General features: G+C 47.5%; 1 protein-coding gene and 1 long non-coding RNA gene across 5 annotated transcripts in view; both read left to right on the top strand.

The window, feature by feature from the left end:
* LOC138750986 (RNA-binding protein 4B-like) overlaps positions 1-9571 on the top strand; it is a 39505-nt gene extending 29934 nt beyond the window's left edge. Inside the window, exons 2-3 of the mRNA XM_069913079.1 lie at positions 5770-6485; positions 9268-9571. Coding sequence (XP_069769180.1) covers positions 5770-6479 — 710 coding nt within the window. The 3' untranslated portion in view covers positions 6480-6485; positions 9268-9571. The remainder of the gene's footprint in view (positions 1-5769; positions 6486-9267) is intronic.
* Positions 9572-10363: 792 nt separating this feature from the next.
* LOC138750987 (uncharacterized) lies at positions 10364-19255 on the top strand. 4 transcript variants are annotated; one of them, XR_011349658.1, is made up of 4 exons: positions 10364-13592; positions 15069-15730; positions 16916-16987; positions 18823-19255. It is a non-coding gene; the product is annotated as an uncharacterized lncRNA (long non-coding RNA). The 4 variants fall into 4 exon arrangements; XR_011349657.1 differs by having other exon boundaries at positions 10364-15194; positions 15647-15730; XR_011349656.1 differs by adding an exon at positions 16614-16726 and having other exon boundaries at positions 10364-15730.
* Positions 19256-19720: the final 465 nt, after the last annotated feature.

Raw genomic sequence — 19720 nt, 5'->3', positions numbered from 1 at the left:
CCACCTTGTCCATTTTTTTTCCCATTTCTGATAAGGTCATATCTATTTTATTCATTTTCTCTTCTGTATTGTTTATTCTTCTTCTTAAATCATTAAATTCTTGCGCTTGCCATTCTTTAAATGACTCCATGTATTCTTTAATAAGAGAAAGTATATCCTTTGTCTTGCCTTTCCCTTCTTCTTCTATTTCACTGTACTCTTCCTCTTCCTCTTCTTCTTCCTCTGGGTTGGCCATCTGTTGTTTCTTTGTTGTCCTTTTCTTTTCTTTCTTGTTTTCGTTGTCTTCTATATTCTCCTCTTGCTGCAGGTGTTCTGCAGCTGTCATTGCCAGCTGTGGAGATCGACTCCCCAGCTGGTCGCCCCTCCCGTCGGTGTGTTTTTTTGCATGCGCATCGTGTATGCGCGACTCCTCGTGCATGCGCGGTTGCGCACTTTTACTCGGCTCAGTGAGCCATTTTTGTAGTCCACTTTCTACCGACCTGAGGGAGCGGGTTTCTCTCTCCACCGCGGGCCTCTTTGAACAGGTAAGGCCTTCTCCTTCTTCTTCCGTTGTCTTCTCTTCCTCTCTTCTTACCGTTGGTTTTGATTTTTCTTTTTTCGTCGCCATCTTCTTTCCACCTTTATACTCACTTTAATTTTTATTTTTGTGCCTTTGTGTTTTCCTTTGTTTTTTCCGACTTTTCTGGAGAGGGCTGGATTCACCGTCCGGCCACTACTCCATCACGTGACTCCTCCCTACCTGGATATTGTTGAGGACTTTTTTATGGCTGAGTTCATCTCTTTATGACAACCTTAAACAATCTGCAGTCTGAGCCATGACGTTTTGTTTATATTGATTGCCATGATCTTCTAGCATTTTTCTGGAAAATGCTTTTCAACACACTGCTGCACCGTACCATGGATTTGGGTTGCCTATTATCAGTTGGGCAATACATAGGATCTGGATTCTGGACAGGTCTTGTCAGATTGGAAGGCAGCAGAAGTCATTCCACTGTTTCATAAAGGATGCAGGGAAAAGGCAGGTTACTTTCGATCACGTCTGTAGCCGCGAAAATATTTGAAGCTACCCTTAAGGAAGAAAAAGCGAGACGTGTAGATATTGTTCCATCAGGCAGTCAGAGCATGGATTTAGGAAAGGCAGGTCATGTTTGACAAACTTGCTGGAGTTCTTTGAGCACAGGAGTAATGGGGAACAGGTGGATTTGTGTTGTTGGATTTCCAAAAGCAATCTCTGAGGTGCCCTATTGTAGATTATCCATAAGATGGGGTTGGGCATTATGAAATAATAAGAGGATTGGTTAAGCAATAATTGGGACAAAGTTGGGATCACTGGGAGTTTGTGGTTGGCAGTTGATGGTGAGTGAATGGTATGTCTGTTCACGATATACATGAACGATCTGGAAGAGGGGGCTGAGTGTAGCTTATAGCTGTGGATAAGTGAAGTAAGTGGGCAAGGGCCAGGCGGATGCTGTACAATGTTGGTAAATGTGAGGTCCTTCTCTGAGGAGAAAAAAATAGATCACGGTGAAAGATTGCAGCATGTTGATTTTTTTTTTAAGAGATAAAGCATGGTAACAGGCCTTTTTGACCCATGAGCCTGTGCCACCGAATTACAGAAGTTGACCTACAATCCTGGTACGTTTTGAACAGTGGGAGGAAACCGGAGCATGTCTAAACTCCTTACAGACAGAGCCAGATTCGAACCCCAGTTGCTGGCGCTGTAACAGTGTTGCCCTGTTTGCAGAGGAATGTAGGGGTGTTTGTGTAGAAATTGCAAAAGGTTAATTTGCAGATGCAACGTGAAAATGAAATGTTGGCGTGGGAATCGATGTAGGTTCACCTGGTTGATTCCAGAGATGATGTGGTTTGCCCATAAGGAAAGATTGAGTTGTCTTGGACTGTACTTGCTGGAATTCAGGAGATGAGGGTAAATTTCATAGAAACAAAATTATTAAAGGGATAGATTAGATCAAGGCAGGAAGGTTGTTTCCTCTGGTCAGTTAGACTAGAGGTGGGGAACATGGCCTTCAGATTCGAAGGAGTACACTTAGGACACAGATAAGGAGGAGCTGTTTTTCCCAAGTAGGTGGAGCTGAGTCCATGGCCAGATCAACCACGATCTTATTGAATGGTGGAGCAAGCTCGAAAATCCAGATGGCCGACTCCTGTCCCTATTAATGCGTTTCTAATCTCCCATATTTCTGTTGTTGGTGCATTACTAGTGATTCACCTGAAAGCTTTCAGTTGCCATTCAATTGTTGGCACAGACTTCCCCTGTGGATTTACTATTGACTTTGTGTGTTCACGGTTTCTGGAAGATGTTTATCCTCCACATCTATCTCGTGAATGGAATGCCTTGCTGGGCAAGAGGGCAGAGAAAACTTAGCTGAATTGCCACAAGTCTGGAAAGTAGCTGGCTTCCATCTGTGAACCACTTTTTTTTCTGTAGTAGTTGTTTTGCTGTTGCCATAATGGAATTCTACATTTTATTTGTAATTTGTTCCATTGTCCTTGAGATTTGATCCTGTCCCTCTGGATCAACTGTTCAGGCCTTTTGGTCCAGCTAATTTGTTCTGTTACCCTATTGTACCATGTTACCAGATGGCAGTGTCTATAAGGAAACAGGTAAACATGAATGTGTGCAGACACCGTGATTGAAGTAAAAACACAATGCTGGAGAACCTCAGCAGGTCAGTGTCCTCGGGTTATGGTGACGAAGGGCTCAAGCCCGAAACATTGGTTATATATCTTTATCTTTGCTATATAAAGTACGCTGTTTGGCCTGCTGAGTTTAATCAGCGGTGTGTTTTTCTAGAAGGATACAATCCATTTATGAACCGTGACTTCCACTATTATGTTATCTTTTTCAATTACAAACTTTTTCTTGGTGCATATATCTGGTGGGTAAAAATGCAACACTACAAGATCCCCTTCCCCCATAGCATGTTCGAGGTGAAACTGAGGCTCCTCTGTCCCACCTATGCTGTACCATCAGTCACCTGTTATAATAATCTTATATTTATCCCTCTCTTATTCTTTCAGGTACTATCTTTTGCAAACATCTATCAGGCATAGAACAAAACATGACTGCATAGTGAAGGCCCTTTAGACCAGGATATTATGCCAACCATTGTACCTCTACTTCACAACAATCTAATTTTTCCCTCCCTCGCACCCATAAATCATCTTTTTATAACATCCATCGAGGAGTCTTTTGAATGTCCCCATTGTACCATCCTCCACCACCACCACCCCCAGCAATGCCTTCCAGGCACCCTCCGTTTTCAATTTACAGGAGCCGAGTATCCCACCACCAAACATGTCTTTGGCATGTGGGAGGACTCCCGAACACCTGGCGTAAACTGGTGCAGTCACGGGGAGAATGTGCAAACCACAGTACCTGAGGTCAGGGTGGAACACAGATCACTGGGGCTTGAAGGTCGTCTACCAGCTGTGGCAATGAATGTGGAACAGCACAGTGCCAACCCTTTGGCCCGCGATGGAGTGCCGACCCTTTGGCCCGCGATGGGGTGCCGACCCTTTGGCCCGCGATGGGGTGCCGACCCTTTGGCCCGCGATGGGGTGCCGACCCTTTGGCCCGCGATGGGGTGCCGACCCTTTGGCCCGCGATGGGGTGCCGACCCTTTGGCCCGCGATGGGGTGCCGACCCTTTGGCCCGCGATGGGGTGCCGACCCTTTGGCCCGCGATGGGGTGCCGACCCTTTGGCCCGCGATGGGGTGCCGACCCTTTGGCCCGCGATGGGGTGCCGACCCTTTGGCCCGCGATGGGGTGCCGACCCTTTGGCCCGCGATGGGGTGCCGACCCTTTGGCCCGCGATGGGGTGCCGACCCTTTGGCCCGCGATGGGGTGCCGACCCTTTGGCCCGCGATGGGGTGCCGACCCTTTGGCCCGCGATGGGGTGCCGACCCTTTGGCCCGCGATGGGGTGCCGACCCTTTGGCCCGCGATGGGGTGCCGACCCTTTGGCCCGCGATGGGGTGCCGACCCTTTGGCCCGCGATGGGGTGCCGACCCTTTGGCCCGCGATGGGGTGCCGACCCTTTGGCCCGCGATGGGGTGCCGACCCTTTGGCCCGCGATGGGGTGCCGACCCTTTGGCCCGCGATGGGGTGCCGACCCTTTGGCCCGCGATGGGGTGCCGACCCTTTGGCCCGCGATGGGGTGCCGACCCTTTGGCCCGCGATGGGGTGCCGACCCTTTGGCCCGCGATGGGGTGCCGACCCTTTGGCCCGCGATGGGGTGCCGACCCTTTGGCCCGCGATGGGGTGCCGACCCTTTGGCCCGCGATGGGGTGCCGACCCTTTGGCCCGCGATGGGGTGCCGACCCTTTGGCCCGCGATGGGGTGCCGACCCTTTGGCCCGCGATGGGGTGCCGACCCTTTGGCCCGCGATGGGGTGCCGACCCTTTGGCCCGCGATGGGGTGCCGACCCTTTGGCCCGCGATGGGGTGCCGACCCTTTGGCCCGCGATGGGGTGCCGACCCTGTGGCCCGCGATGGGGTGCCGACCCTGTGGCCCGCGATGGGGTGCCGACCCTGTGGCCCGCGATGGGGTGCCGACCCTGTGGCCCGCGATGGGGTGCCGACCCTTTGGCCCGCGATGGGGTGCCGACCCTTTGGCCCGCGATGGGGTGCCGACCCTTTGGCCCGCGATGGGGTGCCGACCCTTTGGCCCGCGATGGGGTGCCGACCCTTTGGCCCGCGATGGGGTGCCGACCCTTTGGCCCGCGATGGGGTGCCGACCCTTTGGCCCGCGATGGGGTGCCGACCCTTTGGCCCGCGATGGGGTGCCGACCCTTTGGCCCGCGATGGGGTGCCGACCCTTTGGCCCGCGATGGGGTGCCGACCCTTTGGCCCGCGATGGGGTGCCGACCCTTTGGCCCGCGATGGGGTGCCGACCCTTTGGCCCGCGATGGGGTGCCGACCCTTTGGCCCGCGATGGGGTGCCGACCCTTTGGCCCGCGATGGGGTGCCGACCCTTTGGCCCGCGATGGGGTGCCGACCCTTTGGCCCGCGATGGGGTGCCGACCCTTTGGCCCGCGATGGGGTGCCGACCCTTTGGCCCGCGATGGGGTGCCGACCCTTTGGCCCGCGATGGGGTGCCGACCCTTTGGCCCGCGATGGGGTGCCGACCCTTTGGCCCATCACCCTCTGCTGTTTTCAGTTTGAATTAAAGCCAAAGCCTGAAGCTGCTAGCAAGGCCCAGTAATTAATTACGTGAAAGTAAGAAGCATTTTAGGGAAAAATTAAGACTGTGCTTGGTCATCAATTAGTATGGTCAGTTAGCCAAAATGAGAGAGCGAAATAGTCCATGTATTGCTGTATTTTTATGTTCAGAATCTTTTGGGATAAAAGCCACATTGCATTGATTTGTGCTTTGCATCTCGAGTGGTAAAGGTTAACCTATTGTTCATTTGCAGCTCGACACAATTGCATTTGCTTGTAAACCCCACCCTAACAAGCGAACTTCACACTTGAATTCTGATTTTTGATTCTGTAGTTCAGAGCTACCAAGGCAGCTTGCATTCTTGTGAAACTGCTCAGGCTGAGGAAAGCCCCGAGCTGTCGCTGCTCCAGAGATGAGCCTTCCCATTCCCAGGCCAGATTCAGTTGTGCAGCAAATCCCCACCGTCCTATTGTTTTTGTTTTGTGTTTGCCAAACAAAGCAGAGGCCCTCGTTGATTCTGATCTGTCGGCCAGTACAGCTGGTTAATGTATTCGTACTGATATTGTATTGCATCTCCTTTTAAAGGCAGACGGATGCAAGTTGAACTGTCCAAGAGTCGGCTCCGGATGCAACCCGGGATGGGCGAAAAAAACGGCTGTTTCCGGTGCGGTAAAGAAGGCCACTGGTCTAAAGAGTGTCCTAAAGATCACGTTGCTCCCGATCAGAGTTTTGATGGCAGCTTCTCACGCGATTACCTAGGTCCCTATTCGATGACTGCGCGGCACATAGCCGGTTTCGGAGAGCGGTCAATGTACGACGAGCGATTCGGGGTCATCGATTACTACGAGAAGTATCGGGCCGGAGCGTTCGGAGCGGTGGGAGATCCTTATGGACGGGCTGCGCAGTTTATGCCTCTCAGCTCTTCCCTGCGTGATCGTATCCCCAGTGCGGTCCCCCCCTATGAGCGGCGGCCACTGACGACTCCTTCTACCTATTTCGATCGCGACAGAAGTCCTTTGCGACGTCAAACAGCCATGTCTGCTTTGAGCACTGGATATGGGTATGAGCGCAGTCCAGTTTCTTCATCTGTGTATGACCCTCCAAGTACAGCAGGAAGGGATGCGTACTCCACCTCTCCATACTCCGCTGCCCAGTACTCCGCTGCCCAGTACTCCGCTGCCCAGTATTCAGCTGCTCAGCACTCTGCCTCCCAGTACTCAGCTGCTCAATACTCGGCTGCTTCATACTCCTCTGCCGCCGCCCGGTACTCTGCTGCCCGGTATTCTGCATACTAATTTAAGGTGAGGACTTTTTACCTTTGATAATGCACTCGATTTGTCATGAGCTATAGAAATGTTGGCCTCATTTGGGAGTTGATGAACGTGAATCGCAGGGCATTTGTGCAGTGCGTGCCGATGGTTATCAAGCTGCCCCATCAAAGGTTTTAACTTTGTAATATTGTGACCCATTGCAAAGGCTGCCATCGTTGGGCGTGGAGACTCCACCCTGACATCCACACAGTCGTCATTTTGCCTTGTATGGAGTCACCACTCATTGCTTTGCAAATGCTGAGACAGGCAGAATTTGATGAGTTGGGTCCCATGTGTCCACAAAGGAGCCCTGAGCCTTCATTTAGCTGTGCAGCTACCACGTTATAACCTTCCCACCTTGGTAGTTCCCTGTTGAGGAGACGTGCTTAATTATACTCAGCAGTACATAAGCGTGCAGAGAAAACTGGTCTCGCATCCATGGGAAGTAGGGGATAACCAACATTTATTTCAGTCCTGGGACCTTTGTCAGGTACAATTGAAAACTGGCAGGCACTGAAATAAGATGGAAGGGGCAGGGGGAGGACCACAGACTATGTGGGGGGCAGGAGAAAACAGCTGAGAAGTGATAGGCAGAGAGGGTGACTTTGAGGAAAGGGGTGGTCACTGCTAATGCCATCTGGTTGGAGAGGGCTCACACAGAATGCAAGGCGTTGTTCCTCCAATTTGTGGGCAGCCTCGATTTGGGAGTGCACGAGGCCATGGACAGACTGGAATGTGGAATTGAAGTTGGTCACTCAGAGGTCCTGGGGTTCTGGCTGCAAGGATCGGTGCTGGGACCATTGCTGTTTGTCACCTATATTGTGATCTGGATGATAATGTGGTGAATTGGATCAGCAAGTTTACAGATGACACTAAGACTGGAGACGTTGTGGGCAGCGAGGAAGGTTTTCAAAGCTTGCAGAGGAATCTGGACCAGCTGGAAAAATGGAAGATGGAATTTAATAGACAAGTGAGAGGTGTTGGGTTTTGGAAGGACAAGCCAAGAAAGGACATGCACAGTAAATTCACTGAGGAGTGCAGTAGAACAGAGGGATATATAAATTCCCTGAAAGTGGTGTCACAGGTGGATAGGGTTGTAAAGAGAGCTTTTGGCATCTTGGTCTTCATAAATCAAACTATTGAGTCCAGGAGTTGGGATGTTGTGGTGAAGTGGTATAAGACATTGGTGAGGCCAGATTTGGAGGATTGTGTGCAGTTCTGGTCACTGAACGACAGGAAAGAGATCAGTAAGATTGAAAGAGGGCAAAGAAGATTTACTGAGGAACTGAGATACAGGGAAAGATTAAACAGGATAGGATTTTATTCTCTGGAACGCAGAAGGATAAGAAGAGATTTGACAAGAATACAAAATTATGAGGGGTATATATGAGCAAGTCCAAGTAAGCTTTTCTTTCCCACTGAGGGTAAGCTTAGATGCCAACCAGAGGACATGGATTAAGGATAAAAGGGGAAAAGTTTAGGGGGAACATGAGGAGGCCTCATCACACTGAGTAGTGGGAGTGTGGTCTGAGCTGCCAGCTAAAGTGGTGAATGTGGGCTTAATTTTAATATTAAGAAAAATTTGGACTACTACGTGGATTGAAGGGGTATGGAGATTGATGGACTGGGTTCACATCAGTGGGACTGGGGAGAATAACAGTTCAGCAAGGACTAGAAGGGCCGAAGGCCATGTTTTCTGTGCTGTAATGATCTACGTCTGGTCCATTAAGACTTGGGAAGTTTAATGCATGCTGTGGTCAAAATCCATGTGGACGTGTGCATTTGGACCTGTGTATGGGGAAAACTGATGAGGGAATGAAAAGTAATGTCATCCCAGTTTTTTTCCTCCATACAAAGTTTATAATCACAGACCAAGTCCTTGTGATGTACCTGCCAGACCAGAGCTGCTGTTAAACCAACAGAGCAGTGTCTCTGTTCATCAACTAAGCATCTGAGCCTTTAGGTTTGGTCGAGATGTGACTGAGGTGGCCACTTATGCCAGGTAATAGATGAGGCTTTTTTTTGAGAAAGCATGACAAAGTCTCGGTTTATGATTTGCTAATTGTGAGTAGATGCTGATCTCACGTGGTTGTTACGCTCCGATGAGTCAGTGTTTAAGGATTGTACAAAAGGAAGCATTACCACTGCAGTGGCTCCAGCTAAAATCGGTTAATTCTGCACAGACTGTGTGTTTGTCTTGACAGAATGTGACTGATGTTTGCTGGATCTACACACCCCTGCTTTAAATTAGCAACTCTTTTCCTCGTTATTTATTTGACACACAACCTCAAATTGGGAGATGGGATATTGTCTCCCATTATTACAATGCGCCAACCTCCCTCGACTCTTACCAGAAAGAAAGTTTTACATTTGTTGTCATAATCCTTTCGTGCTATTTTCTGAACTGTTGTGAAGAAGGTCCAATCTATGAGGCAGGCTGCTGTTTCAAAGTAAGCAGTCTCCCGTTTTCAGACATCTGTCTGGGGTGGTCACAGGTCTTGAACCTTGGACAGTCGGAGTTTTGACTCCTTCTGACTTGTGCCTGAATGCTGGGATGCGTGCACTGCTGAGTGGATGCCGATGTCGGTAATCCGCACGAAAATGTGGTCTTATCCCACATGCAGTTACTATGTGTCAACGTGGTCCAGAATCGACTTGTTGGCTCGCTGAGAGTTCTCCTCTCAGGGTGACGTGTTCTGAATGGTATGCACCTATGTAGCAGCGAGTTGCAAGGCCTGTTTTTAATTGATCTGCACTGTCCCTTCTTTCGCAGGTTTGATTTGCTTCGTGACGAGAACCGCGGGTCCCTCGGTACATGCAGAAACTCGGGTCATATGTTTTGCTTGTTAGTTTTGGCGTGGAGAGTCTTAGCGAGACACTAAATCTAATTATTGGTGTTAATTAGCCTGCTGACTCAACAAATTGTGACCAAGTATCTTTTTAGTTTTAATTTCTCACTATTGGGTTTTTTTTTTGTGTTTGGCAGAAATGGCTTGTGTAATTTTCAAGCATTTAAATCTGAAGTATTCGGATTTCCTGTAATACGATTTGCAATAAACAATTAGTATTCAGCCTAAGCGTGTTGCGTCCAAGTGAATCTTTATAACCCATTTGCACAAGTACTCTAAAATCTTTGGATTTATTTGTACACCGCCTCAACTAACATCTTTGCATCAGTACAAGGGTTTACTATCAATCTGTGTGCAGGTCTGGTCTTCGGTTGTTGGGTGTAAAGTTGAGTCGTAAGCCTCTTCTAGTCAATTGCACCACTTCCTGCACTTTTTCAATCGTCTGCGCGCAACAGTGTGCACCTGTTGGTCTGAGTGTTCCTGCTTCAATCGATTTGGTGGGTATTAGCTGTAATTCCCACTCCTCCTCACTAGGCTGTGCCCTTTCATTGAAGGAGCGTATGACTGTTCTGCAAGATCTTGAGTTGTGACATCCGGTCTTGGCAAACGTGGAGGGTGACAATTTGGACATGTGAAGTAAACTCCCAACTAGGCAAATAGGGAAAGGACGGTGCAATTTAGTTGCCGCAGATTTTTAGTATGGTTGCCCTTGACTAATGCAATAAGGCTGTACACTTTAGAATTCAAATCCGGTTTATAAAAGATTGTCAAGATCCAAAGTCAGCAGATTCTTGAAATAATATATCTGAAGTGAATCAAGTCAGGCTTGAAGAATGTTCTCGATAATAAATACACAAGTTCGAAACACTATGTTCAAAAGGAGAAATGGGGACTATTAGATTTTTGGTTATATAGGATTCCCACCCCCCCCCCCCCACACACACACACACACACACACACACACACACACACACACACACACACACACACACACACACACACACACACACACACAATGCCCTCCCCTCTCCGAGGAAAATTTTTATTTTGCTCTTTCCAGATAATCACATTTAAGTAATTTAAGCGCATACCTACAATTCAGATTCAAGATTCCTTTTGTCATGTAATTGTACAAAACCTGAAATTTCTTTCTCTCTGCTGTAAGGCAGACAGACTTGCCATGAGCATTGACTGGCACCCCCCCCTTACAGGAAGAGAGAAGCAGAAGAGTCCCTTCAGGCACCGTGTCCACGGACTCACCTCCAGCACTTCTGCAGCAGCCTCAAACTCCTGTTCAATCCGTCGGCCACCCAAGCTCCAGATCCAAACCTACAATACGATCAGGAAGCCTTCAGCTCCCAAGGCCCCTCAGGAGCCCTTCTTGCCCTCAGCGCCCTCTTGAATCCCAGCTCCGATACCTTGTTCCACAAGCCAGTCTCGAGCCAACGAAATCCCGTGCGGGACGCTGAGCCCCTCGCTGGCAGACCTCCACGGTATGCTGAATTTTCTACGATTTCCAAATGATATTAAACTTCTCAAAAGAATAGAAACTTTTGCAGTGTAGAAATGGGCAAAGAATACAAAGGACGGATTGGAGGTAGAGCGGCCTTCGGCAGTAGAGTGGTCGGCGGTGGGGCTTCGGCAAGGCGGCCTTCGATGGTGAAGCTTCAGCGGTAGAGCAACCTTCGGCAGTGAGGCGTCGGCGGTAGAGTGGCCTCCGGTGGGTCGGCGGTGGGGCTTCGGCAAGGCGGCCTTCGACGGTGAAACTTCGGCAAGGCGGTAGAGCGGCCTTCGGTGAGGCGGCCGTTGGTAGAGCGGCCTTCAGCGGTGAGGCTTCGGCGAGCGGCTGTCGGCGGTGAGGCTTCGGTGAAGGGAAGTTCAATTTTTGATTTTTGATATTTTAGCAATTAGAATAATTAGGGCCCGGTGTGGAGCTTTGAGGCTTTGGCTCAAGGGGCGTAGGTGAGCAGAGGCTGAGGACAAGCTTGCTTCGGGTGTGGTAAGGCCAGGTGAAGTAATTTAATCCTTTAACTAAATTAGGAGAAGGAAGTGGAGTCGGCTAGGGCAGTGGATTGCTCCATTTGCCGGATCTGGGGCAGCATAATTGTCCCTAATAACTTCACCTGCAAAAGCTGCAACTAGCTCCAGCTGGTGACAAATTGAGTAAGGATGAACTTCGGATCATTCAGGAGGCAGAGGGAGTGATTGGAGTTTTAGTGAGACAGCCACTCCTAAATGTCGGGAGGCGGGGAGCTGGGTGATTGCCAGGAGAGGGAAGGGGAATAGACAGAGAGAGCAGAGCACCCCTGTGGCCGTTCCCATCTACAACAGGTATCCCGTTTTGGATACTGTTGGTGGGACGACCTACCAGGGACAAGTTGCAGTGGTCATGTCTCTGGCACCGAGACTGGACCCTCAGCATGGAAAGAAAGGTGGGGTGCTGGGAGGAGAGGAGAGCAGTAATAGGGGATTCAGTAGTTATGGGGACAGATAAGAGGGTCTGTGGGAGAAATTGAGAAACCCAGATGGTGTTTTGCCTCCCTGGTGCCAATTCCTGCAATATCTAGGATCAAGTTCTCGGTATTCTCAGGAGGGAGGGTGAGCAGCCAGAAGTCATGGTCCATGTAGGGACCAATGACATGGGTGGGAAGGATGAGGAGGTCCTACAAAGAGTGTTTAGGAAGTTGGGTGCAACAATGAAGGGCAGGATCTGCAGGGTTGCAATCTCTGGAGTGCTACCCATGCCATGTGCTAGAAGCTAGAAATAGTAAGTTAATGTGGCTAAAGAGATGGTCCAGGAGGGAGGGCTTCATGTCTCTGGACAATTGGGCTCTGTTCCGACGGGACATTTTGCACCTGTTCTGGAGGGGGATTAACTTCCTTGCTGCTCTGGGAGGTTTAAAACTAGATTGGCAGGTGGATGGGAACAAGAGTGTCAGAGTAGATAGTGAGGTGGAAGGCAGTAAGGGTCATGAAAGGACTGCACGTATAGACAGAAATCAAAGGTGTGTACATGATAGAAATGTTCTCAGGTCTACTTATTTCACTGTAAGAAGTACTGACGAAAAGACAGACGAGCTTAGGGCATGCATTGGCACGTGGGATTAAGACATATTGCTATTAGTGAGACGGTTGCAGGAGGCCTAGGACAGGCAGTTCAATGTTTCGGGGTTCCGTTGTTTCAGATATGATAGAGTGGGAGGAGTGGCATTGCTAGTCAGGGAAAAGATCACAGCTGTGCTTAGAGTCAGGTCAGCCCAGAGGGCTCATCTTCAGAGGCCATATGGGGGGAGCTGAGGAACGGGAAAGGTGAGCACACTGATAGGGTTGAATTAGAAATTGCCAAATAGTCAGAATTGGAGGGGAAAATCTAGAGAGAAAGCAGGTCAATGTAAGAAACAGAAAGTTGTGATAATAGGAGATTTTAACTTTCCACATTGACTGGGACTCCTGTACTGTAAAAGGGTTGGATGTCTTAAAGTTTGTCAAATCTATTCAGGAAAGTTTTCTAAAACAGTATGCAGAGGTACCAATGAAAGGGGATGCAGTACTTGATCTCCTATTTGTCAACCAGACAAGTCAAGTGACAGAAGTCTGTATAGGCGAACATTTTGGGTCCAGTGACCATAATGTCATTAGTTTCAAGTTAATTATGGATAAGGATCGGTCTGGTCCTCGAGTTGGGATTCTAAATTTGAGAAAGCCCAATTTTGTGGAAATGAGAAAGGATCAAGGAAGAGTGGATGGGATCAGTTGTTTTCTGGCAACGAGTTCAGTAAGTGGAAGGCCTTCAAAGATAAAATTTTGAGAGTAGAGTTTGCATGTTCCCATCAGGATTAAAGGCAAAGGGAACCTTGGTTTTGAAGAGATAGTGGCAATCTAGTTGAGGAGGAGAGAGGTGTATAGCAGGTACAGGCAACAAGGAGTAAATGAGGTACTATAGAAAATGAAAGAAAATACTCAAGGAAATTAGGAAGGCAAAAAGAAGACATGAGGTTGCTTTGGCAGCTAATGTGAAGGTAAACCCGAAGGGTTTCTACAAGTATGTTAAGAATAAAAGGATAGTAAGGGACAAAATTGGTCCCTGTGTGGAGCCTCATGAGATGAGGGAGATTTTAAAGTTTTTTTTTAATCAGTAGTTACTCTGGAAACTGGCATCATGTCTAAGGAAGGAAGGGAAACAAGCAGTAGTGGAATGGAACATATAGAGATTGAAGAGGAGGTGCTTGCTGCCTTACAACGATTTAAGGTAGATAAATTCCCTGGGCCTGGCGTGAAATTCCTTCGGACCTTAAGGGAGACTAGTGTAGAAATTGCAAGGACCCTGGCAGAAATATTTAAAATGTCCTTAGCCAGGGTTGAGGTGCCACAGGATTGGAGGGTAGCTAATGTTCTGATGTCTTTTTTTTTTCAAAAAAGAGGCTACTAAAGCAAACCAGGAAATTACAGGCCGGTGTGGCTCATGTCAGTGGTGGGTAAATTATTGGAGAATGTTCTGAGAGATCAGATATACACCTATTTGGACAGTCAATGACTGATAGCATGGTTTTGTGCATGTTTAACAAATCTTGTAGAATTTTCGAGGAGGATACCAAGGAAGTAGATGAAGGAAAGCCTGTGGGTGTGACTATATGGACTTTAGTAAAGCCTTTGACAAGGTCCCACGTGAGAGGTTAGTTCAGAAGGTTCAGGCACGAGGTATCCACGGAGAGGTTGTAAAATGGATTTGAAATTGGCTGAATGAGAGAAGACAGTGTAGAAGACGATTGCTTCTCAGGCTGGAGGCCTGTGATTAGTGGTGTGCCTTGGGGATCGGTGCTGGGACTGATTGTTGTTTGTTGTCTACATCAATGATCTGGATGATAATGTGGGAAATTGGGATCAGCAGATTTGCTGATGACACTAAGATTGGTCAAGATTAACAGAGAGCAAGGCTTTCAAATCTTGTAGAGGGCCCTGGACCATCTAGTCAAATGGTATTTAATGCAGACAAGGTGTGAGGTGTGGTATTTTGGAAGGGCAAACCAAGGTTGGGCACTGAGCAGTGTGGAGGAACAGAGGGATCTGGGAATACAGATACACAATTCCCTGAAAGTGCCTCACAGATAGGGTTGAAAAGAAAGCTTTTGACATCTTAGCCTTCATAAATCAAAGTATTGAACACAGAAGTTGGGGTGTTATAGTGAGGTTGTCCAAGACATTGGTGAGGCCAAATTTGGAGCATTGCATGCAGTTCTGGTCGCCAAACTACAGGAAGGATATCAGTAAGATTGAAAGAGTGCAGAGAAGATTTAATAGGATGTTGCCGAGTCTTCAGGAGTTGAGTTACAGGGAAAGATTAAACAGGTTAGAACTTTATTCCCTGGAGCGTAGAAGAATGAGGGGAGATTTGATCGAGGTTTACAAAAGTTTTAAGAATAAATTGGATAGATTCATGGGTGGAAGATTATGGAGTGGGCTAGCAGAATGATGTTTCATCACAGACTAGAAGGGCTGAATGGTCTGTTTTCTGTGCTGTAGTGTTTTATGGGGAGTGGGAATGCTGAAGAAAAGTAGTTGCATTGTTTTGCAACCAATGGGAAGGTTGGGGTGAAAGTTCAAAGCAGATTTAACAAAAGGTGACGCCAAATGTTTTAGGATAAATTCATTCCTTTCACTTTGGGGAAGTAACTGGTCTCCTAAGTCAGTGTAGGTTTGTCGTTTAATAATTTACGTTTTCTTTCAGTTGAAGATGAGACGATTTAAAAGTGGTGAAATGAGTGACTGGAGCGTTTACAGAATTGCTTGCTGACGGCCATGGCTTGCATCTTGTGGAATGGATGCAACATTTGAGCAAACAAGCTGTGGTTAGGTAAAATACAAAAGATCACTGGTCCCAAAGGTTCAGACACAATGCGCTGTGTGGTGAAAGCTTGCTCGCCATCGAGCCACGCTTGAAGAGAATGGAAAACAAATGATTAACTTTTGCAGTTAATTTAACTGGTGCTTTGGAACAGGTTCTGCAGGTCTCGCACCTCAAATGAATAAAACATTTGAGAAGTGCAGGTTGGTTTTCTGAGGCAGGGTATCCCACTCACTGTTGACTTCGGAGCAATGTATGGAAGGCTTCTGCACTCCAGTTGCAAAGATTCGGTCACATGTATGACCTGTGCCCAATATTCCTTTGAAAACGGTGTAGTTGAAGCACCTGCCTGAGCTGCTCCAATCCATGGGTGAAGATGCTTGTGCATTGCTGTTATTTGTAGTATTGACTGTATCTGGTGTTGCTTGAAATTAACGTCTAATCCTAGACTCTTTGAGTAGATTGCGGATCTTCTGTTTGATTTTTCGGGGAACATTTAAGAGACAACCACGTTGCAGCATTGGAGTCGATCTAGCCCAAACTGGGTAAGGATGGTGCTTTTACTTATCTCAATGATGCCAATGAACCAATCTCTATTTTTAAAAAAAGGCTGCAATGGTGATAACACTATTCCCAGCTGGATGATCTGTGATTTGGTTATCCCTCTATCAGTCAATCTTGTAACTACCCCTGATGCAACTAACAGACATTTTTTTTTACACGTGTTCTCTATTTTCTGCTGAAATTCCATTGCTTTTTTTTTAAAATGTCCTGTGTTCAGTTCCTTTCACTCTACTGCTCTTGCTTTCTGAGTAAATCAGCTACGTACTGTAAATATTTGCAGAGGTCCATTGCCCTGCCTCGCCAGTTAATGTACTGATTGTCTTTCTGAAGATCTACCCAATTTCTTGACAGTTTAACTGGTGTTAGTGATTCTTTTTGGATTTTTTTCACTGGTAATTAAACTTGAACAATTACGATAATGAAGTATGAACTCCCTTCTATCAATCCAGCGATAATGTGGTTCCATACTTTTGTCAAGCATTGAGAAAGCAAGTTATTCCAAGTCACAGTTGTACGTGACTTGGAGATTGGTGTTCCTGTCCACCAACAGCCCTCGTCCTCCCAGAAGGTGACGACCGAGGTTTGTCAGCTTCGGCGGAAGAAGTCTTTCCAAGTTGCCACAGTCCATCCTGTCGATATGAAACACCGCAGGGTCAGTGTGTACCAGTGAGGAATGGGTGATTGGTTAGTCGACCTGGATGACGCGCAACTTGGGCAAACCGCGCTGTTCTGTGTTCTGCGAACCATGCGTGTTCTCTCTGCCGGCATACAATGAGCAGTGATTACTCCATCACAGACCCAACTTGCATGTGGCTTTTGGTGAGGGAAATAATTTCAAAACCATAAAACTGAAATCCATAACAGGTAGCTCTCGTAACGTGAAGCGTGTGTCTTGGTAAAGAAGCTGCAGTATTCCTTCCATTTCACTTCGTCTGCATGAAGCATAGCTGGGTGGAAAATCTCCATTGTCTCACCTGGTGAGTGCACTTGAACTCTAAACATGGGATACAATAAAATTAAAAGATATCTTTACATTTTAGTCATCACAGTGTGGGTCCTTCACATACTGTATGACAGCGATTTCAATGTGCGACAATCAATGAGGTGAAATAGCTTGGTGATCAGTATTAATCATGGCTAATTATACATTGTTATTTCTTTTCAAGGTTGTCCTTCTGGACCTTGCTGATCACAGTATGCACAGGTTAAAACTGGTTTCTGCTGGCTCTCCTTGCAGGGTAAGGAATGGATGTGAATTTCCAGTGAGCAAAAGGTTTGCTTTGCATCTGACGTTTGATCTAAGTTGGGAAGGAGCAAGTTTAACTTGGAACCAACTGAGGGTCACCTTGTGTCTTTGGTGGCTGGACCTACTCAATTAATGACCGCACATCCCAAGTTAAGCAAGGTTGGGGAAAAGCAACCTTTTCCGAGACATTGGCAGATTGATTTTGATTATCGGCTTCATGGGAAGGACCGGTAATTCCTTGCAGTCCCCTTTCACAGTCATAAGCCTTGGAGCAACTGATTGTGGGCTCTCTCCTCTCTCTGCTACTGAGCTATAGGCCACCTGAGTGGTCTCCGAGGCCCTTGCTGCTCTCTCCTCTCTCTGCTACTGAACTATAGGCCACCTGAGTGGACTCCGAGGCCCTTGGAGTCCTTTGCCTTGGCCACGTTTAAACACAGGAGTCAATATTCTCACACCATTTCATGAGATTTTCCACCTCTCTTCCATAGTGCCGTTAACCCCATACGTCTTTGGAACATGGGAGGGAACTGGAGCACCCGAGAAAACCCATACAAACAATGGGAGAGCCAACGAGCTCCTTGTAGATACCCAGATTTGAACCCGGATCGCTGGCGTTGTCCTAACCATGCCTGTCAAATTCGGCAGCTCCGTGATAAAGTGATTGTTTGGAAGAAGAGCTATATTTGAACTGGGAATAACTGCTTCATCGTTTTACGTTGTACTCCAAGGAAATGATTGCTGTGAACATTGCTGATTGGATTTATGCAATGAATGTTATAATTGATTGCTAATTTAGCATATCAGGCCATGGCATTTGATAGGATTCTCCTCCCTTATTAAGAACGAGGTGGGGGGGAGCAAATAATAAATCTGAATTCAATCGAGTGAAAGGCCCTGATCGCTGTTGGACTTTTGTGACAGAGTATATAGAGGTGTTTGGGAGATAAATTGGGAGGCTTGTCAGAGCAGGTCACACACAAACACTTTAGAACACAGAATTTTTACAGAGCGCTCACAGACTCATGATGGACTGTTATTTGCAAACGACAACAATGTAGTAACATGTCGGGCAGCTATGTCTGAAAAACAGTTTGCTGCCTGGAAGAGCATGCGATCTTTGCAGGCAGAGGGAGAAGAGCTTTGCTCTCAGAGTGGGAGGGGGTGAGAGAAAGGAGAGACAGAGACTTCGGTTCCAGAGGGATGAGCTGACAAGCTTTGGAAGGTGGCCTGGTCAAAAGAGAGGACTGGCTGTCCAAGGTTTCCCTTTGAATAGGAGAAACAGAAAGGAACTCTGTGATGACCTGAAAGAAAGAGGTTATCATCGGGAGAACCCTGAAGGGGGCAGGTTTCGTCAGCAAGACACCGGAGTGGCTGTCCTGGAACGAGAATACTCTCTCTGAAAACCAATGAGAAGCCTCCTGAGTGGTAACCATCTGCCTGTTAAGCACCAAAGCCTGGTGAACTTTATTAACGCTAACTTCTGTGCACAGTCCAAGAATTGTTTGCAACCAGTGAGATTGAACTGTAAACCAAAGAACTGTTCTAAACTTATACACACATTACACACACATGCGCTTAGAATTAGAGGGGGGTTAAGTAAGTCAATAGAGATAAGTTAAAATTTGATTCTGTTTTCATGTTCAAAGATGATTAGAAGCAACTTTTGTTTAAGTAACCCTTTGTATTGGTGCATATCTATTGCTGCTGGGTTTTGGGGTCCTCTGGACTCAACACTTGTGTGAAGTTTTGTTCCTGAATAAAGCTCAGCAGATCACTGAGAGATAAAGATAACAGTTCTTCCAAAGATTTCATTTGTTTCAATTTCAGACCTTTGGATCTTCATTCCTCATCTGCACAGAAGCATGCAATTGCAAAGAATTAGTCATGTGTACGGTGGTGGAGATGGTAGGGGGATACTGATGAAATCCATTGAGCAAGATCAGAGTGCAGTCAGCCCGTGTAACACAAGTTGGTTTTACGAATAACCAGGTATGCTTAAATAAACTATTTTCTATCTGGCTGATGGGGGGCAGCAGAGTGCAGCAAGCAGAGCAAGGGCTTCGCAAGTCTATTGACTCATTCAGTCCTGACTTCTGGGTGTCCCCTAGATTCCCTACAACCCACCGCCCCCCCCAACTCCCCAGAGATGAAATTGGCTATTGTAAATTGTCTTGGTAAATAAAACCGGGTTAGTGTCAGATTTATGTAATTGGTTGTGATGCAGAGAATAACATTTGATGGGTTGAAAGAGTAACAAGTCCTGGGCACGTGTTGGGAGGATACAGTGGTCTTTATTTACTCGGGGGGGGGGGGAATTTGCCACTGACACGGAGAGAGAGAGAGACACACAAATCATACAATTCGGGGGCAGATAAACAACTGATACTCTCTACTCTCCTGTCCCCACAGTTAAATGCATGGATCACTGCTAATGGTGGTTCCCATGGCCAAATGCTAGCAGGCACCTTATCTCACAACTCCAGGATCACACTGATGCCAACGAAAAAGGCACGGAAGTCCTTTCTAGGTGTGCACCAAAAACAGTCCCCACCCTTTCCCGGCACACACCTCACAATTGACTCTCCAGCATTGCCCACACCTTGTAATCTGGAGTGGAGACAGGAGAAGGGGGGGGGGGGGGGCTCCATGTGGTGGGCTTCATATTGCAGCTGACTCCGGTATGCCCAAATGAGACAAGGTGCTCGAGACCCAATTGTGGGCGGGC

The sequence above is a fragment of the Narcine bancroftii genome, unplaced genomic scaffold, assembly GCF_036971445.1.
Source record: "Narcine bancroftii isolate sNarBan1 unplaced genomic scaffold, sNarBan1.hap1 Scaffold_545, whole genome shotgun sequence".
Taxonomy (NCBI): domain Eukaryota; kingdom Metazoa; phylum Chordata; class Chondrichthyes; order Torpediniformes; family Narcinidae; genus Narcine; species Narcine bancroftii.
Note: the sequence above shows the minus strand (reverse complement) of the source record. Positions and strands in the feature narration are given on the sequence as shown.